The 24,859-nt window shown below is 41.1% G+C and overlaps 1 protein-coding gene across 1 annotated transcript in view; it reads right to left on the bottom strand.

Moving 5' to 3' along the window:
• LOC126426522 (uncharacterized) overlaps positions 1-24,859 on the bottom strand; it is a 102,184-nt gene that overhangs the window by 13,583 nt on the left and 63,742 nt on the right. The window contains exon 8 of the mRNA XM_050088426.1: positions 12,146-12,183. Coding sequence (XP_049944383.1) covers positions 12,146-12,183 — 38 coding nt within the window. The remainder of the gene's footprint in view (positions 1-12,145; positions 12,184-24,859) is intronic.

Consider the following 24,859-nt stretch of genomic DNA (forward strand, 5'->3'; position numbering starts at 1 on the left):
CACTGTTTTGTTTGCTGTTTCAGGTACAGTTGAATTTTGTTTATCAGTTAACATTTGGGAGTGTGGCTGCAACAGTGATGGGAAAGTATTGAAAGAAAGTAGTTCCAGTAACACACCATTTGGAAGTGTGTTCCTGCTTCCGGAACCTAAACCTTTGTCTGAAAGGGCAGCAAACTTCCTTATTTTGCTGTGGATTAAGCTTTTCCTCACACTGTGCCATTCATAGTCTTTATTACTCTTCATAACCTTCATCTTTGCTTTGTTTATCCTTAAACCTTCTCCACCCCTCTCCAAGCCCATTGCTGCTACTCATAATTAAAAACGTATGCTACTGAAATCTCTAATTCCTGTATTTATCACATATGAATATAAAATGTGCATATACATAGTTTTTTATCTGTACTTTTGTAAATTTTATTTTCTAGATTTAGTATAACATGCTTACAGTAACTAACGAGGGGGAGGAAAAGTAACTGGAATTTCCTTATAGAAAGCATTTACTATATTGTTTTTCAAATACAACCTTAATGTCCTTCAAGGTAGTCTCCATTAGCATTAACACATTTGCGCAAATGTTCATTCCAGTGTTGGAAGCGCTTTTAAATTTGTTCTCTTTAATACCTGCTAGGACACTCACGACATTGTATTTCAAGTTTTCGACATCAGCAAAACATTTCACTTTTAAGTCTATTTTTATCCTCAGGAACGGGGAGCTTTCCTTTTTTCAGCGTTGATGTTCTCTCTTGGTGACCTCGCCTATTAAGGATTTTATCAGTGCTGTTGAGCAAGGTGGCTTGAAACTTCTGAGTGAGACTGCTGAAGAAATAAGGTGAGAAGCTTGCAGCGCCATAATTTGGATGCCCACAGCAAAGCAGAACATCAACACCGAAAAAAGTAAAGCTATCTGTTCCTTAAGAGAAGACTCAGAAATAGTGGTTTTACCTGCTGACAAGGGAAACACTACTGTTCTTTTGCCTGCAACGTCCTATTTTGGCAAGATAACGGATTTACTGCAGGACTCAGCATATCACAGTCTCCAGAAGGATCCAACTGATGCAGTACAATGGAAGATGTCCGCGCTCCTCAAACTCGGCCAGTTTCCTGAACATCTTAAAAAGAGCTTAAGAGTACAAGCGCCAGTTCCATCACGACTTTGTGGGCTGCCTAAGATCCATAATGAAGGGGTTCCTCTTCGCCCCATCGCGAGCAATATAGGAGCCCCAACATATTAGCTGGCAAAACATCTGGCTTCTCTTCTAAGCCCACTGGTAGGAAAATGCAAATATCACATTTAAAACTCAGAAGATTTTATACAATGGGTGAAGACTTTGTGCCTCGAACGAGCTGAGATTTTAATGAGTTTCGATGTGGTCTCTTTGTTCACATGAGCACCCTTGGTGGATTCATTACAACTTATAGTAAATAAGTTGGAGGAGGACGTCTTACGTCTACTCAAACGTGCTTATCTCGACGTACTTTTTATTTAATGAACAATATTTTGAGCAGACTGACAGTGTTGGCATGGGTAGCCCTTTGCCTCCCATAGTAGCTAATCTTCTTATGGAAGACTGAGGAAAAAGCACTTCAGTCAGCGCTGTTGAAAGCTAAATGTTTCTGGAGATATGTGGACGACACTTATGTAGTTTGGCCACATGAAGCAGCAATGCTTCCTGCATTTCTGGAACACCTTAGCTCCCTCTATCCTCGAAGCATTTGCTTCACCATGGAAGTGGAGAAAAATGGAGACCTTGATGTCTTGGTCTGCAGGAAAGAAGATGGTTCCTCGGGCCACAGTGGGTTCCGCAAACCGACTCACACTGACCTATATCTACGAGCTGTGAGCTGCCATCACCCATCTCAATGCAGTGGCATTTGCAGACTCTCATTCATGGGGCTAGAGTTACCTCAGATGCAGGGAACCTGTCAGCAGAGCTTAGCCACCTTCACTCTGTATTTGTACAAAATGGGTACTCTGATAACCAGACCCGTCGTGCATTTAAACCTGCATGCACTGAAGCACAAGAACAGCAACAAGAAAGGGAGAACTCCAAGAGGGTGGTGTTTCTACCCTAAGTTGGTGGTGTGTCCTTTGAGACGGGCAAGCTGTTCAAAGTCATCAAATAAAATGTGTCTTCCTCCTTCCAGCGCGATTGCAAACTATGCTGGGTTCAAGACGACCTATGTCTAAGGAGACCAAGGATATATAAAATCCCATGACTTTGTGGGAAATCATACACTGGTCACACGTGTCACACTGTTAAGGATAGATGCGCTGAACATAGACGTCACACCAGACTGGGTCAGCCAGTAATGTCTGCGGTGGCTGAACACTGTCTTGACACGGGATACATCATGAACTACGGGGAGACAAAGAACCTTTCATCTGCTTCCAAGTACGGGGACCCCATCATTAAAGAAGCAGTCGATATTCGTATAAGTAATGATCTGATCAATAGAGACATGGGATTTCAATTCAGCAAGGCATGGGAACCAGCACTGGCAGTACTAAGGTATCAACTGTCACAGTTGAATGAATCCGAGTCAACACAGTCGGAGAATCAAAGTACGCACATTTAAACTGGGCACCAACACACTGCCCGCACGAGTGCTGAGCTGCTATTTGCAGCTGCACATTTCCTGCATCACGAATGAGAAGTCCGTGGCCCGTTGTATGGCCGGGGGCACTGGATGTCACCGTGCTCTATGCTTTGTCTACAACGACGTTATCGCCTTAACCCTGGTGTCTGTGCTTTTCTAGTGAGTCAGTGTATATATTGGCCAGCCATTACAGCAGCACGTCAGGAAGCACCTGAAGATGATGAGCAGCTGTCTCGTCGAAATATTGTGCAACATTATCCGACGCAACGCTCATTTAACGTATTTCATAACAGCTATTGTTGCTGCAGTGCCTGTTCCTTTGAACATGAGTTCATGTCCAAAGGAATGCTGCATTGTAATCAGAATAACACAGGCATTGCAATATCGTATCGATCTACCCTCGGCTGGCAACACACACCGCCGCCCATAAGACGCAGAGTGGGAGGAGAAATAGAATGAAAGAAGCAGATTGAAAACCCAAAACACCTGACGTACAATCAGACAGCTGCAGCACATCACCTTAAGCGTAGAAAAAACTTTCTGTAGTGAATGTTATCATTAGACGTCAAGCCTGTTATGATTTCCTGTGGCAAGAAAGTGCTGCTAAGCAAGTGGACATTACCCCAAGCGAAAAATTTGCTGTAGTTATCATCTGCTCTACAGTACACAGTGAAACCTTAATACACTGGGGCGACAAAAGTCAAGGAATAGTGATATGCACATATAGAGCTGGCAGAAGTAACACGTACAAAAGGAATAAAACGGCAGTCCATTGGCGGAGCTGTTATTTGTACTCATGTCATTCATTTGAAAAGGTTTCCAATGTGATTATGGCTGAACTACAGGAATTACCAGACTCCGAATGCACAATGATAGTTGGAGCTAGAAGCATGGGACATTCCATTTCAGAAATCTTTACAGAATTCAATATTACGAGATTCACAGTGTCAAGAGTGGCCGAAAATACCAAATTTCAGGCATTACCTCTCACCACAGACAATGCTGTGGCAGACTGCCTTCACTTAATGACCCAGAGCAGTGGTGTTTGCATAGAGTTGTCAGTACTGACAGACAAGCAACATTGCGATAAATAACCGCAGAAATCAATGTGGGGCATGGGACGAATGTAGCCATTACAACAGTAATTAAGAAGCTATGGCAGCAGACGATTGATGCGAGAGCCTTTTCTAACATCACAGCATCACCTGTAGTGCGTCTCCTGGGCTCGTGAGCATATTGTTGGACCCTAGATGACTGGAGAACTGTGGCTTGGTAAGATGATGGTAGGGATCGAGTGTGGTGCAGACCCAATGAGCCATGGACCTAAGAGGTCAACAAAGCACTGTGCAAGTTGGTGGTGACTCCAGAATGGTGTGGGCTGTGCTCTCATAGAACGGACTGGGTCCTCTGGTCCAACTGAACTGATTGTTAACTGGAAATTTCAGTCATTCATGGAGTCCATGTTCCCAAACAATATCAGAATTTTTTAAGGCTGACATTGTGCCATGTCAATGTGCCACAACTGCTTGCAGCTGATTTGAAGACCATTCCGAACAATTTGGGCAAATGATTTGGCCATGCAGATCACATGACATGAATCCCAACAAACATTTATGGAACGTAACAGAAATGTCAGTTTGTGCACGAAATGTTACATCGGCAACATTTTCGCAGTTTAAGATGGCTCAATATTTGTGCAGGGGACTTCCAATAACCTGTTCAGTCTATGTTACGTCGAGTTGATGCTCTGTCCTGGGCAGAAGGAGGTCTGATACGATATTAGGAGGTATACCATGACTTTTGTCACCTCAGTGTAGATTACGAACGTAAGTCTCAAGGTGGAGAGCAAATTTCGTCTCGTGGGTGTATGAGGAGGAAGTTGTACGCGGCTGTGGAGCAATTTAGATGCCTAATCAGCAACTAGTTAGTTAGTTGATTGCATGTTTCACTGATCAATCGCACAGTATGGTAGCCGTTATGATGTGGAACATGTCGAGTGCACAAGAAATGCACATAAGAAACAAGTTTTTTTTTTTACACACACACACACACACACACACACACACACACACACACACACACACACACACACACACACAAAATGAAAAAACTACAAAAAACGAAACTTGTCTGGCTTGAAGGGAGAAACCAGATGGCGATATGGTTGGCCCGCTAGATGGCGCTGCCATAGACCAAACGGATATCAACTGCATTTTTTTAAATAGCAACTCCCATTTTTTATTACATATTTGTGTAGTATGTAAAGAAATATGAATGTTTTAGTTGGACCACTTTTTCCGCTTTGTGATAGATGGCGCTGTAATACTCACAAACATATGGCTCACAATTTTAGATGAACAGTTGGTAACAGGTAGGTATTTTAAATTAAAATACAGAACGTAGGTACATTTGAACATTCTATTTCAGTTGGTCCAGTGTGATACATGTACCTTTGTGAACTTATAATTTCTGAGAATGCATGCTGTTACAGCGTGATTACCTGTAAATACCACATTAATGCAATAAATGCTCAAAATTATGTCCGTCAACCTCAATGCATTTGGCAATACGTGTAACGACATTCCTCTCAACAGCGAGTATTTCGCCTTCCGTTATGTACGCACATGCATTGACAATGCGCTGATGCATGTTGTCAGGCATTGTTGGTGGATCACGATACCAAATATCCTTCAACTTTCCCCACAGAAAGAAATCCAGGGACGTCAGATCCGGTGAACGTGCGGGCAACGGTATGGTGCTTCGACGATCAATCCACCAGTCATGAAATATGCTATTCAATACCGCTTCAACCGCACGCGAGCTATGTGCCGGACATCCACCATGTTGGAAATACATCGCAATTCTGTCATGCAGTGAAACATCTTGTAGTAACATCGGTAGAACATTACGTAGGAAATCAGCATACATTGCACCATTAGATTGCCATCAATAAAATGCAGGCCAATTATCCTTCCTCCCATAATGCCACACCATACATTAATCCACCAAGGTCACTGACATTCCACTTGTCGCAGCCATCGTGGATTTTCCGTTGCCCAATAGTGCATATTATGCCGGTTTATGTTACCGCTGTTGGTGAATAACGCTTCGTCGCTAAATAGAACGCATGCAAAAAATCTGTCATCATCCCGTAATTTCTCTTGTGCCCAGTGGCAGAACTGTACACAACGTTCAAAGTCGTCACCATGCAGTTCCTGGTGCGTAGAAATATGGTACGGGTGCAATCGATCTTGATGTAGCATTCTCAACACCGACGTTTTTGTGATTCCCGATTCTCGTGCAATTTGTCTGCTGCTGATGTGCGGAATAGTCGCGACAGCAGCTAAAACACCTACTTGGACATCATCATTTGTTGCAGGTTGTGGTTGACGTTTCACATGTGGCTGAACACTTCCTGTTTCCTTAAATAACGTAACTATCAGGCGAACAGTCTGGACACTTGGATGATGTCGTCCAGGATACCGAGCAGCATACATAGCACACGCCCGTTGGGCATTTTGATCACCATAGCCATACATCAACACGATATCGACCTTTTCCGCAGTTGGTAAACGGTCCATTTTAACACAGGTAATGCATCATGAAGCAAATACCGTCCGCACTGGCGGGATGTTACATGATACCACGTACTTAGAATATGTAATAAAAAATGGGGGTTGCTATTTAAAAAAAAAAAGGAGTTGATATCCGTTTGACCTATGGCAGCGCCATCTAGCGGGCCAACCATAGCGCCAACTGGTTTCCCGCTTCAAGCTGGACGAGTTTGTTTCTTTGTAGTTTTTTCGTTTGATGCTTATTTCGCAAAATATTTGGCCCAGTCACTATCAATGGATCACCCTGTATATATTTCTATTATTTACCCCATTCCCTTAAATGGCACAAAATGCATATACTATATTTAAAAATGGAGACTTAAGTGCAACCACAAGGATCACAAACACTGTGGATACTGGGGAGTAAACATACAATGTCTTTCGCTCTGAGATGGAATGTAAGTTCTGCTTTTTTCATGCAGAAGATAAACAACGATTGTGATAACTTGCAATCCTGCATTAGATTCTTGACACCAGCTTGTCTTTCTTAAGCTTCAGCCTTTAATTTCACATTGGAGACACAATTATAGGTTCTGAGTCAACAAATGCTGCATAGGTATCCTGATGCCTCTCCAGTCTGCCTTCTATTACTAAATGCAATGACAGAATTGATTCTCTGATATCTTTTCCTTTCCTGAAGCCAAACTGACCTTGATCTATTCTTTTGCAAATTATTTTGTTCAGCAATTTACTAGCATAACTTGTTAGACCAATGTTTAATAATGCTGTCTCACATCTGCATTTTGCCTAACATGATAATGGTTTATACAAAAACTTATAGTAAGTCATGCACTTCATATTTTTCTGCCACTAACTTACTTAACTTTCTACTACCTACATTTTCTACAGATTTCAGTAACTCTGAACATACCTCCTCAATTACAAGTGGCTTGTTTGAGCTCAAGTCATTTAGCAGACGATATTACTGGATCAGCTTTTTTCTCCAAATCTGTCTCATTTTGAGCCAGTTTATCTCCACAGTACACAACTGATTTATCAACAACAAAAACCTGAAAGTGCAGCTGTATATAATATTGGTAAGGGACACTCAAACAATGTGGTAGTGGTAACCAAAAACCCCGACATAGTAATAGAATGCCTCATAGCCTTGTTTCAAATATGTTTCAATTATGTAATGACTTGCACTAAATCATTACCTGCAAAGAGAAAGGAACAAAAACTGTACAGTAATGGCAACAAAGAGGAAACCATATGCGAATAAGGAACATATAGAGCAAGGATCATGGAAATGAGTGTGTGTTGCTCTGCCAACCCCTCGCCCCCCTCCCCCTCGTCATCCCAACACACACCACTTTAATGTCAATGACTCAAAGAATGAAAGCACATATAAGGGTTACTCACAAAAAGAAAAACTGGAAAATTCAGCAGAAAATACCGATATACCAGAAGAATGGAATACACTAAACAATGCAGTTCTGAAAGTCTTAGAAGATAATGGAGATGTACATCTACATCTACATCTACATCTACATTTATACTCCGCAAGCCACCCAACGGTGTGTGGCGGAGAGCACTTTACGTGCCACTGTCATTACCTCACTTTTCTGTTCCAGTCGTGTACGGTTCGCGGGAAGAATGACTGTCTGAAAGCCTCCGTGCGCGCTCTAATCTCTCTAATTTTACATTCGTGATCTCCTCGGGAGGTATAAGTAGGGGGAAGCAATATATTCGATACCTCATCCAGAACCGCACCCTCTCGAAACCTGGCGAGCACGCTACACTGCGATGCAGAGCGCCTCTCTTGCAGAGTCTGCCACTTGAGTTTGTTAAACATCTCCGTAACGCTATCACGGTTACCAAATACTCTGTGACTAAACACGCCGCTCTTCTTCGGATCTTCTCTATCTATTAAAAAAGATATTCACACAGCAACTGTTAAAGACTTAGGTAATTACATTGACCAAACTACGACTGACGTAAAGTGCTTTGCCCCGTTCAGTATATACCCATTCTTAACAATATATATGTTCTTTGGACTATTGTCAAGAACAATTACATTTACTGATTTATAACGAAAAGTTAATGATTTACAACAAACTGTTAGTAGAATTTTAACAACAATAAATGATGATTAATTCTGATTACATTTCTAAATATTCTCTCTCTCTCTCTCTCTCTCTCTCTCTCTCTCTCTCTCTCTCTTTCCTCCTCCTCTTCTTCTTTTTTCTTTTTTTTAAGTTACAATAACAGTACCTATCTTAAAATCATTAATTATATCTTGATTTCACATTGGATTTTATTCCTGACATTAACTGAGAGACAGTACAAAGTGCCAAAACAGAATTTCAGGGTAAAGTTCTGTTTGATAATTTCGTAGTATTAAATTGACTGAAAGTCAATTGTATTTACATCAGAATGTTCAAGAATCATTTATGAAAAATTTGATTACAAGTGATCTGATTGGTTTCTCATTATTGACATGATACATAAAGTGCACAAGCCACATTAAATGACAGATGACTGATAAATGTTCCGAAAGTCTCTTTTAAGAAGTTGAAATTTATGAATTTTACTAATTAATTATTTGTTTAATAAAAACATTGGTATTTTTCCAAACACTTCTATTGGTATGTAGTAATGCAATCACGAGAATGAAATAATAAATTTTGCTGAAATGTTTGTTAGGATGTTTATTCACATCATCAGGTTTTCTAACTAATTGTAACTTTCTTTTAGTTACAGTTAAATGACCTGAAATAATGTTAATGATGTTGATTCAGTATGTAAGTGGACCATACAGTTTAATTTGCTGATAGAAATTAAGAAAAACCATGCTTTCTAACTTTTGTCCATTACCTATTTAGACTGGATAGTATACAATCTGCTAAACTTTTAGTGTTATCATAGCATTTATTAACCACCCTATAACTAGTCCTATTACAAGCTCAACCCCAAAAATGACCACATCAATACCTCCATCCATATCAAACCTGCCAACCACCAGCAATACCTCCACTTCGACAGCTGCTACCTGTTCCATACAAAGAAGTGGCTTCTGTACAGCCTAGCCACATCCCGTGGCTGTCACACGTGTAGCAATAAATGGACCCTCTTGAAATATACCAATGGTCTTACTGTGAGCCCTTCACAGGCTGTCATTATCCTCCCAACATTGCACGGAAACAGATCTCCTGTTCCGCATCTCTCCAGTCACCTGCCACCTCCTGAAGTACCACTATCTGGGTACGAAGGAGCATTCCACTTGTGACTCAGTACTACCCAGGACTGGAGAAACTGAATTGCGTTCTCCGCCAGGTTTTCAACTACCTCTCGCCGTGCCCTTAAATCGGGAATGTCCTATACACTATCCTTCCCACCCCTTCCACAGTGGTGTTCCACTACCGCTGAACATACACTATATCCTTGTTCGTGCCTACACAGTGCCTATTCCTGACCCCCTTGTAGTCCAGTCTGATCACAAGCATAACCTAGCCCATCAGAGAGAGGGCTATGTGTGAAACCGGTCGTTTGATCCACACGCTGAGCTGAAACCACAGCATTACATTCTATATGGGCACGACAGCAGACAAGCTGTCTGTCTGCACGAATGGCCACTGTCAAACTGTGCTCGAGGAACAGCTGGACCACATGGTTTCTGAGCACGCCACCCAACACGCGGTTCTTCATTTTAATGACTGCACTCAGCCTGTGCTGTCTGGATCCTTCCTGTCAACACCAGCTTTTCTTAATTGCACACCTGGGAACTCCCTCTGCAATATATCCTACATTTCCGTAACCCTCATGGCTTCACCCTTCATTAGTCATTGTCCTTCACCCTCCTGTCCCCTTCCATGCTCACATTCTAGCACTACAGAGCCCTCTATTCCACCAACGCACCCACACTCTTCTTACTTCTCTCCTTTTCTGTTCCTCTGCCCACCCTCCATCTAACTTCCGAGCTGCATCTGGGTGCTCTACCTCTCCCCACATTGTCTCTGAAAGCACCCACAAGCAGCACTATGCCGCCCCCCACCCATACACTGCTATCGCTTCCCTCCCTCCCCACCCCCGTCTCCTTGCCTCCGCCCCCCCCCCCCCCCCCCCCGTAGCTCACAATCTGGCCTTGGCAGCCAGAGACTGGTCGCGCGCTTGTGTGTGTGTCTGTGTGTGTGTGTGTAATTTGGATGAAGGCCTTACTTGCCTAGCAGTCATCTTGTCATGCTTATCTGTGAATAAACATCTTGGTTATATGGTGAGTGACCATCTATCCTTCTCATAATATTGTCATTACTCCATCCTGGATTTTACATTGTTTAAAAGACAAATAGCCAGACAGGTGTGGTTCCTATGCCGAACGCTGTGCATGTGGTGTGCAAGCTATGGGGACTGGCATCAATCCAGGGGCCAATAACAGTGAACATAATTAGTCAAGTGATTTTTGAAGCAGAAGTTGAAAAAAACAGTGTCTTCAGTGACACGGGTATGACAAAGGCACAATTGAAAAGTACCGGTTCTCTTGTGGCATTCAGAGCAAGTGACAGTGAACAATTAGATGAAGTTGTGTTTGATGGTGTGTTCTATAGTTGTCAACATTATTAATGTATATACATAAATATGTTTTGTTAAGCTACCATTACGTTTACTTAATTCATGCTTTCAACCAATTCTCCATAAACTTAAGGTACTTTTTGAGATACAGCTTTCTTCAAAATGCAAAATAAATATGTTGCAAAAATATTACAAACAGTGCTGAAAACTGTTTGCAATAAACACGTGTTGCAAACTTGAGTGTGCACATCACTTTACACCTCTCCCAATCCCCATTTCATATGTTTGCTAAGGAACAATCAGCGCTATCAAGGTTGTAGAGTTCCTTCATCAGTTTCCTGCCCTTCCAGTCTACACCAACATCCCATAAGCTCATCAGGAGCATATTCCACTTTACTATGTCAAAAGCTTTTTCTCAGTTGACTATACTAATATACTTATACTTGTTAGCTTCCATCATTCTTTGTCCAATCATCCCCAGTATCCAGTAGCACCTTGTTTCATCCATTTCTGAATCCAGATTGATAACCCCTCATCTTTTCCTCAGTTTTTCTTTCTTTCTTTTTTGAAATTCTGTGAACATGTAGTTATACAGGACTTTTGTAATGTGGCGTTTAAAACTGCTGTATAATCTTTGCACTCCTTGGTGTTTTATTTGTATGGTAGGTACAGCAGAAAAGTTTTAACTAGGTCTTTAGCCCAAATGCCCTTGTTGTATATCATATAGATAAGGTTGATCAGTCTGGGTATTGTGGTATCACCCAAGAGCTCCAGCTGGTATTTTATCATAGCCCATTGCTTTCCTCTGTCTGAGATCTTTAATGGCCTTCTCACATCTCAATATCTTTGCTCCACAGTCCATTTCAGTTCATGCTCCAATTTCACATGCATATGATGAGATAGAGATAGAGATAGAGATAGAGAAGACGTCTCTTCTTGTAAACGGGGATGACCTGTGCCCTTTTCCAATCCTTTGGAATGCTACGCTCTTCTAGAGACCCACGGTACACCGCTGCAAGAAGGGGGGCAAGTTCCTCCACGTACTCTGTGTAAAATAGAACTGGTATCCCATCAGGTCCAGTGGCCTTTCCTCTTTTGAGCGATTTTAATTGTTTCTCTATCCCTCTGTCGTCTATTTCGATATCTACCATTTTGTCATCTGTGCGACAATCTAGAGAAGGAACTACAGTGCAGTCTTCCTCTGTGAAACAGCTTTGGAAAAAGCTATTTAGTATTTCGGCCTTTAGTCTGTCATCCTCTGTTTCAGTACCATTTTGGTCACAGAGTGTCTGGACATTTTGTTCTGAACCACCTACCGCTTTGACATAAGACCAAAATTTCTTAGGATTTTCTGCCAAGTCAGTACATAGAACCTCGTACAAAACAATAAAAGCATAAATAAATAGATAAACAGTGAAACTTACCATGTAGTATTTGATGCATATTCTGTTGAGACCATGCCCTGTAACAAGTAATGGTTGTACCATATAAATTCAAGAAGTTATGAGACACACAATAATAAACTATCACAGAAATTTGATTATTCAACAACACTGGTTATCGACAATATACAGAAAAAGTAATAAAAATTTAGTCTCTGTCAGCAGAAATTACTTGGCAGATCCAGGTTATTACTCTCAACAGTGTAGGCAGCTACAGCATCAGTCCCTTACATGTCACCATGTCCCCCAAGTACATGAAACTTGTGCTAGAAACTTTACAGTCATGAACATGTTTGGTTAAGAAATCAAAATTATGTTGCACAGAATAATTTACATTCTTTCTCACAGGACAGACTATTGTGAACACTAATAAAAAGTGATTCTCTCCCATAATGTAGCTGAACAGCACTGCCCATGACACATCTACAGTTCAGGATTTGAGAACAGATGCATTGTGTATAAACAATAATGTAATCTTGCTCATTCAGTTTAGTTATAGCAGGCAGCCCATGACTGAAGAATTCAAGGCACATAAAACAAAGAATAGCATCTCCAACCCAGATCATGAGAATTACTCAAATGTAAGGCATATGTTCATGTTATGGAAACAGAATGAAAATTTAAAAGTGCAAAAACCAAGGAGAATAATGTTGCCACCTTCAGCCCTGACAGCTGTCAACACCACACACATCCTCCAGGGCATTGTACAGTCATCTCTATATAGTGGTACTCCATCCTCTGGGGTGGCGGTGGGAGGGGGGAGTAATTGTAAAGTTCAATGAAATGCCCCACGAGTATTCATGCTCCACTAGAAAAATAGTTGTCCAGTGGTACACAATCAAGTGGATAGGCACACCACTGAGTACTGTCACTTGCTGAGAACAACCAGATATGCCAGTACGGTAGGGCCTTATGACCTGTCCACCTAGCATTACACAATCGCCAACATCAAAATCGTAGCACCATCCTTGATGTTCTTCACAAGCTTGTTACACACTTTCATCAAACTGTGCTGTCAGCAAACAAGATTGCATGAATTGGCTCAGCACTTTTGTTGCAATTTTAGCTGAAAACTTGGACTGTGGTCATTCTAGGAACTATACATACCGTATTTACTCGAATGTAAGCTGCACTCGAATCTAAGCCACACCTGAAAAATGAGACTGGAAATCAAGGAAAAAAAATTTTCCCGAATCTAAGCCGCACCTGAAATTTGAGACTCGAAATTCAAGGTGAGAGTAAAGTTTTAGGCCGCACCTCCAAATCGAAACAAAGTTGGCCCATTGTAATATGAGACACAATTTAGGACGAATGAATGACGATACAGCTACAGTAGTTTGTTTCGCGTAGTAAGCTTAGCAGTTAAGCTTTGCCAGGTAGCCATTGCTATGCGTCGGGCGCTCCGTCCATATTTATACTGGTACCCTTCCTTTTTCACGTGCTTCATCTGGTTTGGATTGATTGCTTATTTTTCTTTGATCTGATAAGTGCCATTCTCTTTGTTATAGGTGTTTACGTCACTCTAAGCTGAAAATGCATTACTGTGCTGTGTCATGCACTGTTCGTCGCATTCTGATAATCAATGTTTACGACCTGTCCCGCTCGCGGCATGGCTTGCTTTTGTGCGCTACCGCCGCTTACAATTAAAAATAGAAAAAGAGAGGAATCGTCTCATTAGCGAAACAATGGCAAGAGACTGCTATTTGTTGTTAGTTACTAACACTGCTGCTTTCTTTAACGATGATCAACAAGAACCAAATAATAGACTGTGTATGATAGAAGATGTTCTGAACGAGAGTTTAGCGAAAATTTTTCTCCGTTTGAAAATCTTTGCAGACGCCTCTTTAGTATATAACATTCTGCACAGAAATTAGTCATCTTAGATTTAAAAATCTAGTCAGTTCACGTGCTTCATTTCTGACTGTATCACTATTAGGCATAAGAATAATACGAATATAAACATGAAATGATATGTATATTCTTCCGCGTTTGCTGTTGTCTCACTCTAGTTTCGTAGTTTATTAAGCAGACAGGATTTAAATGAGATAGCAGCAAACATGAAACAATACATGGCAAAATGTTTCTATACGTATTATTCTTATGGTGAAGAGAATACTGCATGTGATTCACAATTCATAAAAGTTCCTATTAGCAACCATCTCTTCTCATAGGTAGAAAAAATTCAGAACGTAGAGTTGGCCATATTGACAAACATCCCAAAAAGTCTTGCCAGTCGGATTTTCGTAGTACAGTACATTGAAATGTTGCTACATTCGAAGATGAACAATACGGAATTTGTACTTACTTCATTGGATAATGTATGAAACTGCAGTGATCGAAACTCGGGGCGGAGAAAAAATCTCGTCTTTTATTTACTGACGCAGAGGTTTTGGCGCCAGTATTTATCTTTGTGCCTGAAAAGCATGCCTGTGAATCGCTACATATATTCGACGGCAGAAGTTAGTTGTGGCGGCACCTACCAACATTTTTCAGAACTTCCGCTTACTTTGCACTCGATTCTAAGCTGCAGGCGGTTTTTTGGATTACAAAAACCGGAAAAAAGTGTGGCTTAGATTCGAGTAAATATGGTATACAAGGTTCAGGTAAAGTGAAAGTCTGTTTCTGTTCTCCTGTAGCTTCTGGCTACAACCACTTCAGCTGCATCCAAGGGACTTGCACCTATTGACTGTGTTGCCACGACCAAATCTCCTGTATTGTGCCCAGTTGTCTTTTTATGCTCTGCTCAGACACATTAATTGCATTCAGTAATGAGCACCTGTGATTGTTTCATTTGGTTTTAACACCTCACAGTACACGACGCCGAGCTGGTCCCACCAAATGCTGAGAACGATCTCGGAGCCGTGAAAATTCAGTTTGGCTGTCGACGAGTAAGCATGGCCGGGATATCCCTATGATTATTTGCATTTCGGGTTATCGTAAAGAACCCATGTTTCGTGCCCGGTCATGATGCGATGAAGAAATCCCTTCTGTTTTTGCCTCTGAAGCAACTGTTCACCAACACACAAACACCGTTCAACGTCTCTCGGTTTCAGCTCACAAGCGATCCAAGTGGTGTAGAAAGAACAACACGTAATGTTGTCTCCGACAAAACACCGCAAGAATAGATATGTTCACGAGACTCGTGTTTGTGAAATTCAGCTTGCAGAATGCAGACAGTAAACCCATCTCCACATTTGATTTTAAGACACTGACCACATCATGTGTGTTGTTAAGTTAAGAGAGATATTGAGCTAATCTTGTGAGTTTTTGAGTCGCTCTTAAGGTGTGCGTTTTAGAGGCAATGTTTACTAGATTTTCTTTTTTTTTTTTGCTTTGAATGACTGTTCACATTGTATCCGTTAATACTGCTCATTCCTCTTGCAACACCCTGTACTTGTCTACAACGTGCCTTGCCAACCTGCGCCAGTGGCAGATGCTGTACTATAATCTCTCTGATCTCACTGTGTCATTTCTTGTTAAATGTGTGAGAGTGTACATTCCTACAAGAGTCAGCCAATACATTGTTGCTGCTTCTGGAGCTCCTTTTATTTATTTATTTATTTGTCCTGACAGGTTTCGCAAGTGTGGCTTTCAGTTTTGCAGTGACATTTCCATCTGTCAGCCTCCTATTCTTCATTATAATCCTATACAATGACCTTCCATCACAATCACTAAACACACACTTTTGTCCATGTAGTGACTTAACGGATTTTCTTTTTTTCTTTTTCACAGATTATGTTGCAATATCATTTTTCCCCTACTGAAAAAGTCTCATATTTTGTTACTCACTAAGAGCAGAGACCTCAAACGGTTGATAAATACAGTGAAACCCTGCTTTTACACTTTTCAAGGGACTTCAAAAAAATTGTGTAAAATGTGGGAAAATGTAAAAATGTGGGAAATAATGTTTTATGCTGTAAAAGTTATGTATAGGATAACCTCTTGCACTTTATGCATGATATATGTTCAGTCTTTTTGAGGTTATCAGGTACTGTGCCTCATCAGTTTTGTAGAAAATCTCACTCACACACACACACACACACACACACACACACACACACACACACAGGCGCGTGTGCAAACTATCACTCACATTGTTTGTTTGTGTAACATCACAAAAAATACATAGGTAAATACTGAAATACTGCACTTGACAATGAGAATAAAGTCTCAAAACATGTTTTGCTCAGCATGAATAAAATTCGTAACCAGGACTGTGTTTAAACTAAAAACATTTGAGCAACAAAAAGTGAATGATGGTATCAACTAGCACTCCAAGTGACCATACGCTGAAACATGCTAAATACGGTTCAACAAAGTTGTTACGATGATCACAAATATCACGAAACTGCGTTTGTGCAGTAGAGACAGTTTGGAAAATGTTGCAATTGGTCACGATATCTTCATTCGAACGAACCTAGTTGCTCCCACCAGCCACCACACCAACTGGAGCTTGGCAGCAGCGGGAGATACGGCTCGAATTGTTCCAATTTTTATACATTTACTGGTTCAAATCCGCTTAGTTGAGTGCCCCGTTGTCAAGAAACTTAACCATGTAATATTTGTAAACACTACTAAATGGCCAACATCACACCAGCATAATTTTTTTCCCCATAAACATTTTTTCGTAATGCGTAAATAACGGGAGAATTGTAAATATGTTGACACAAAATCAGGTGCAAATTAACATTGTGGGCGTAGGAAATTTGACGGGACCGATAAAAAATGTCGTAAATGGCGGGAAAATGTTAATTCCAGGAACGTAAAAGTGGGGTTATACTGTATAAGAGGTATTTTTGAGCACTATACTACTTCTATGTCGTCATGGTGTTTGGGGCAACAGCACTTGTGTGACACTGTCAGAATATCGGCGGGTGATAAGGTGCTGGGAGCAGATGTTCGGTGCCTAGATTCCCAGACGATACCAAAGCACTGATGCTGCTGACCATAAAATGTAACACGTGCACAGTGTCTGTATACCGGGTATGGCCTCGGAGATATGAAAGTATCTGCGAACTACAGCACGCGCTCGCAGGGCACTTTATGCAAATTGCTGGAGCGCAGAGCGAGGGAGGGGGCGGGGGCGTCCCTTCCCTACCCCTCCCCTCCTTGGCCTTGGCATGTGGTTCACATTAAGTCCTTGGAGATATGTAAGTGCTGATGCTGCTGTCAGTGAAATATGACATACACAACTGTCTCAATTGTTAAATGACACCACAGATAAAGTGCTGATGCTGACCCCAGTGAATTCCTGGCCACAAACTGCAGTGCCCTACTACTTACTGATGTAGGCTGCTTCTCCTCCAGCTTTGGTTTTTATGGATGCTTTATTATGACATCGAATAACATTTATGGTTATATCGTGGTTTGCAGTAGAATAATTTGAAAATTTTGCAATGGGGAGGTCAGGAAATACCTCATGTATACTATGTGAGATTTTCAATCTTATATTTCAACTTCATTATGAAAATGAAAACTTGGAACAATGCACGTTCTCAACCAACATTTATATTTCTATTATTCAATGGGACAAAAACAGATACCTCTCGACAGAGTATAATGATGTATTTCAGAGTCTTGTACAGTCTACTGCTCTGTGTCAAGAACATTCCCAGACACTCACAAATGTTGAGAATAACTTTAGTATCAACACTTCAGTAGGCACACACTCAGGAACAGATGAAAGTTGACACGTCCCACACTGAACACAGGGGTAATCTTACATTTCATTCATCTCTCTCAAACTCGTGAACTATTAATCGTACAGAGATTAACTTGGCATTAATATCTTCTGGAAGAGTTGCAGTATGGTTTCATTTTAGTTTGGATCTTTTGGAACAAATTCACAGTTAGGAATTGCATGGTATTACATTGTATTCATAATAGATTATATATATATATGCTCTGAAAGGGGCTACAGGTTCAAGCATATTTTAGCAGATATACACAAAACTGACAGTGACAATGAATCAATTTCTGGAAATGAGGATGAGACCAATGCTGCTGCAGATGTGACAGAGGAAGGAAGATACACAGATTGCAGATGAAGTGGACGTGAATGAATGTGAAGAAGATAATAGTATTCAGGAAACTTGTGGGCCTACCCATGTATCCAGAAATGGCCAAAACAGTATCACCTGATGTGTGCAAGTAAGCTTCCAGGAATGTAATACGTGAAACTGCACATATTCCATGTCACCTCAGACAGCAATTACAGGCAGATTTTTTATCACCAATCAGATGCTGAGTGTAATAGCAACGTATACCGATAATCAACCAGAAGATAGTAAAATTCTGCACCCATATCTTCAACACCGGATTGAACTTGACTCTACAAAACTATAGGCATTCTTTGTTCTTCTAACAATAGACATAAGACACGTGGGAAAATCTTTGAGTGAATTTTGGTCAGATTAGTGCAGTTTACCCATTTTTCGAGCCACAATAATTTTCAAGATTTCTTGATATTTACACATGCCTCCAGTTCGATGATGAACTTACAAGAGAAGAAAGAAATGATGTTTCTGGATCAAAAGCTGGGCCCATATGGGCTGTGTCTGAAATGTTCATTGACACGCGCATTTTGTCTTATATCCCTAGGCGTTATGTTACAGCTGATGAGCACCTGTGTACTTTCAGGGGACAGTCTCCACTCTGTGTGTACATTCCTTCAAAATGTGTGAAGTATGGGATAAAAGTGTGGGCTACTGTAGACTGTGAGACCAGTTATCTCATAAATTCACAACTAGATATGGGGAAATCTGCTGAAGGAAGGAAAATAATGAGTGGTAAATGATTTAGTTGATCAACTGAGGGGAAGTGGTACGAACATTATCACTAAATCTTTTCATAAGTTTTAATTTGGAACAGGAACCTCTTGCTAAGAAACTGACACTTACGGGAACTCTTCGGACCAAAGGACAAGAGATACAAAAAGAAATGTTGCCCTCAAGACAAAGATCTCCCTTATCGGCCACGTTTAGGTACACAGAATACCATTTTAGCTTCTTGTGTGTTCATATAAAACAAGTCAGTTATTTTGCTGTCCACTCCACAAACATTTCATGTAAGTGAGCATGAACACAAAAAACCTGAAATAATAATGTTGCACAATTCGATAAAGCCAGGAGTTGATACGAGAGATACAATGTCTAGACATTACTCAGTGAAATATGGAACAAGAAGGTGGGCACTTGCTGCATTTTTTGATGTAGTTGATTCAGCATGTCTCAAATACTTATGTCTTGCACTATAAATTTTTAGATGATATGAGAGGTAAAAATGTGAGAAGAGAATTCCTCTCTGAACTGGGAAAAGAACTGCTCAAACCTCACAAATTTTGTGCCCCCAATGTAGAACACAACACATTCATTCAGCAATAATTTCTTCAGGTTTCAGAGATCTTCTAAAGGGCAAGCAACACGATAATCAGGATGCAGATGTTCCAATTCTGAAAAGGTGTGATTCCTGTCCAAGGTCAGAAAACTGGGAAGTGAATCAAAGTGACAAGTGTCACAAGTCTATCTGTTAAGAACATGCCAGAATAAGAGTGTTGTGCAATGAGTGTTCATCATAGATGTAGAGCGAGTAGAAGTACATTTCTAACACAATTCCTTGTATGTGAAAATGCACTTCATATTAGTAGTGACTGACAGAAAGTCATCAAGTAAAACAGAAGTAATATCTGGAGTTCCTGAAGGAAGCGTTATGGGCCCTCTGCTGTTCCCGATCCACACAAACGATTTAGGAGACAATCTGAGTAGCCCTCTTAGATTTTCTGCATATGATGCTATCATTTACCATCTTACAAAGTCATCAGATGACCAAAACAAATTGTAAAATGATTGAGACATGATCTCTGTACATTGCGAAAAGTGCCAGTTGACTCTAAATATTGAGAAGTGTGAAGACATCCACGTGAGCACCAAAAGGAATCTGATAAATTTCGATTACACGATAAATCATGCAAATCTAACATCTGTAAATTCAACTAAATACTTAGGGATTACAATAACAAATGCCTTTAAGTTGGAATGATCACTAAAACAATGTTGTGGGTAAAGCAAAACCAAAATTGTGATCTATGGGCAGAACACAGAGAAAATGCAACAGCTCTACTAAAGAGACTGTCTGCACTGCACTTTCATATCCTCTACTGCACTTTCACGTCCTCTTCTGGAATATTGCTGTGCTGTGTAGGATATGCATCAGATAGAATAGACGGAGGATATTAAAAAGTACAAAGAAGGACAGCTTGTTTTACATGAGGTTCATTCAAATAAAACCTGGTCAGGGCGTCTACCTTTGCCTCATACATAAGGAGGCACCACGTAATTGCCAGTATGGTAGAGAGAGACTACCACACACGCACCGTTTGATGTTGCGCAGCGCCAGTGTGGTTTCACCCCGAAGAGAAGGTGGGCACCCAAGTTATCGTCCACTATCAAACATACAGGTGAGTAAGCAGGGACAATGAGGAGCGATTCGATTTTTGGTGGCGGAGGGAGTTGGAGGCTGTGAAAGGTATCGACGGATGAAGGCTGTGCAGAGTGAGTACAGTTTGAGTCGTTCAAGTGTTGTGGAATGGCGCAAATGATTCCCTGAGGGGCACAAGTGACTGAAAGATGAAGCTCGTCCTGGACTGCTCTTCATGTCGTCACACCGGAAATGGCTGCGGAAGTGAATGCTTTAGTCTCGGACATCCTCAGAATCACTGTGCACGAGATCCATCGATTACTGGGTATTAGCGTGGGCACCGCCCACACCATAACGCATCAACACTTGAACTTTTGAAAAATCTGTGCACAATGGGTTCGCCACCGACTGACCACCAAACAGCGTAATACTCAAATGGCGCTGTCTTTGAGTCATCTGAAATGTTATCATGAGGAGAAAGATGACTTTCTGTTGTGTACTGTCACAGGTGATGAAACATGGTGTAACCATTTTGAAATGGAAAGCAGGTGTCAGAGCAAGCAGTGGAAACATGTGACTACACCACGTCCAAAGAAATCAAAGGTCATGCACACAGGTTCTGGTAAGGTCATGATGTGCTTTTTTTGACCACACAGGCCCACTGCTTGTCGAGTTCCTGGAACGGGGAACCACCATCAATGCCCAGCTTTATCAAGCCAGTTTACTGATCTTAGACGAGCCATGAAGTCGAAGTGCCGAGGCATGTTGTCCAGTAGCGTTACCCTCCGGCACAATGATAATACCTGCCCACACACGACCAATGTGGTGAAGATGACATTGCGGCAGTTTCGGTGGGAAATGCTGGAACATTCACCGTACAGTCCCGACCTTTCACCGTGTGACTTTCATGTGTTTGGACCTCTTAAAACAACCTACTCGTGGACATCAATTCGCAATGGATGACGAAGTGTGTGACTGGGTCCAGGCCTGGATCCGACAGCAGCCTACTGGCTTCTTCAAGGAAGAAATCGACTGGCTAGTGTCGCAATGGGATAAATGTGCCAACAGTTTTGGTGACTATTTTTGAGTGAGTGTAGTGTGTATAACTACATTTTTGAGTTAATAAAATCGTTACCATTACTTTACACTAGTGACCGCTTTCATTTGAATGCCCCTTATACTATTGTGAAATAGGGGAGAGAGCACCACTGATTTGAGACATGAATTGGGGGGGGGGGGGGGGGCAATCATTAAAACAAAGTTGTTTTCCATTGTTATGAAGTTTCAATCACCTATCTTCTCCTCAAGAGTGCGAAAATATTTTGTTGACAGCCACCTACGTAAGGAGAAACGATCATTATAATAAAATAAGAGAAATTAGAGCTCGCACAAAAAGATTTCATTCATTTTTCCCATGTGGTGTTAGAGAGTGGAACAATGCAGAAATAGCCTGAGGGTGAGTCAATGAACCCTGCCAGGCACTTAATCGTGAATTACAGAGTGATCGTGTGCATACAAACAAAAATAAAACACCTACACTTTCATATTGCAAACATAGCTAGTACATAATTACAACTTACACACAACTTAATTATAGCATGCAACAATGGAGTTTTAATTTCAACAATGTGCATGAGCTCACAATAAGTCATTGCTATTTTGCGAAAATATTTTACATTTGATCGCCGTATAGTTGTTAGAATCCCTTTGAGGTCAAAAAGAGACACCACACACATGATAAGTTTCTCCAGACCTGATACTGTGCGAGGGTTAAATGCATGGTGAGGGACAAAGTCCTCATTGGTCCCACACATTTTAACAGCACATTCAATGTTGCATGTTACAGGCGTCATCTTGAGAGAACATTACTACGCAATTGAGATGCTCTGCCTCTCTAATAGAGGTAAGTTTTTTTCCAGTAGGATGGCGCATCAACACTAGTCGAGAGCATCCCCTGACTCTTGCATGAGGTTCTTCCTGGGCATTGGATTGGTAGATGGGAGTCCACTGGAACAGCCACCTCGGTCGCCGGATCTGACACTTCTGGACTTTTTCCTTTGGGAGCACCTCAAATCCACATTGTATACCAACATTCTAAGAACATTAACTGACCTAGAGGAAAATATCACAGTAGCCTGTACAGAAATACCAACAGCAGCGATACAGCCAAGTGTCCTACAGTGTCTGTTGCCATGTTCAGATGTGTCATGTGCAGGATGGTGGTCCCTTTCAACACCTTTAGCAGTAGAGGTATATTAACTGACCTAGAGGAAAATATCACAGTAGCCTGTACAGAAATACCAACAGCAGCGATACAGCCAAGTGTCCTACAGTGTCTGTTGCCATGTTCAGATGTGTCATTTGCAGGATGGTGGTCCCTTTCAACACCTTTAGCAGTAGAGGTATATTAACTGACCTAGAGGAAAATATCACAGTAGCCTGTACAGAAATACCAACAGCAGCGATACAGCCAAGTGTCCTACAGTGTCTGTTGCCATGTTCAGATGTGTCATGTGCAGGATGGTGGTCCCTTTCAACACCTTTAGCATTAGAGGTATGGGCGCACATCTCACCGGGGATGGCAGTATCATTGTGCTGTTAACTCTGAGGCCATCAGTGACTGATGATGTAACATTTTGTTTCTACAATTAAAGTAGATCTGTAGCACGCATTCCTCTCTTTGTATTGTTGCTACCTGCACTAATTATGACTTTGTCCCATGGGCCAAGACTTTTGAATCACCAATGAATATGCTAACATAAGTTTAATATACCAAAATAATCAATAAACCTGCACTCACTTCATGTGTGACACTAAGAAATGAACACTTACAGTATTCTCATCACGATCCACTTCAAGTGCTGCTTCTGTCTCGTTTTTAATGTTATAAGTCCATTCCGAAGATGACGGTTGACCAAAATCCTTCAAAAAAATTAAAGGCTCAAATTAAGCAACAGGAGAGGATCTGAAGTTCAGAGAGAAGTAATGGATAGTGTTTTGAGAAAAGATTACCAGATGAACTCGCACTACAGTAAAACAAGGGTAACTGATAAAGTACCACTTGTGTGCAAGACTGCAGTAGGTCAATGATGTTCACAGCATTTGACAGCCGGCTTATTGTCAATCATGCAACCATAATATTGGTTGCTAATGGCAACAGGGGGGTGGGACTACAGTTATCCAATGGTGAGCACAGCTTGAGGCTACAGAATGTAGTATAACTGCTAACTCGATGAGTATCTAACAACAGCGCTGCAGTGGTAGTGGTGTTGATGCAAAGCAGAGCATTGGTGACAATAAACAAAGCAAACATTGCACCTACAACAACTGTTTCGTCAGAAATGGACCCACAGAATTTTGCAGAGCAAGAAAGAAATAGCAGATGAAATACTAGCATTTTTGCAAGATGAGTCAGTGGAATGTGCAGTGTTGTATATGCTCGACTCTGCAGACAATGTACACGAGGAGTACAATGACGACGATACGTGCTTAACAAGTGTATGCGATACTGGAACAGGTGTCGAGCCATATAATTCATAATCCTTCTCAGACACAAAGCCACAAATCCCATCTCCAGTGAAATGTAATAAAGGACAGTCACTGTCTATGGAGCAGGTACTAAACGTAAGTACGTACATGGAAGACTGTCCGCAGCATCATAAAAAAACAATATGTTCATAATTGTATGTTTTACTACGGCACAGAATAAGTCTGCAGCAATACGATCATGTAGTGCGTAAGAAAAACTGCAGATATTCAAGGGAGGGCAGGACGCACTTGTTACAAAAACTGGTGTTTGCGTGTTTCAAGAATGCTCGATACAATTTACATAATGAGCACAATAGTGATCTACTATGTTGTGCACATCAAATTGTGCACAACATAGATAACAGTGATTTTGAGGGAAGCAGTGGATGGTTACATAAATTCAAACACTGCTACAGAATTGAAAGACAAGGTAATGAAATTTCAAACAAAGCGTCAACTTGAGGATGCACAGCAGACTGAACAATCGGCCTGAAAATTTGTAGATGAGATAATGAAATTTATCTCAGCGTTTAGGATAGAATTTGTTTTCAGCTTCAACAAATTGGGATTTGAAGAGGCAACGCATACGAATGGAACCCTGGAAATTAGTAGTACCAAGAGAGTTGTATCAAGATAATTAACAGCAATGCTTCCATGGATTCACATACAATTACGTTGATTGTTAATCTGGATGGTAACTCAACTGGAAAGTTATTTATTGAGCTGCAAGAAGCTCAAGGTGCTCTAACCCCT

This window comes from Schistocerca serialis, chromosome 11 (assembly GCF_023864345.2).
Source record: "Schistocerca serialis cubense isolate TAMUIC-IGC-003099 chromosome 11, iqSchSeri2.2, whole genome shotgun sequence".
Classification (NCBI taxonomy): domain Eukaryota; kingdom Metazoa; phylum Arthropoda; class Insecta; order Orthoptera; family Acrididae; genus Schistocerca; species Schistocerca serialis.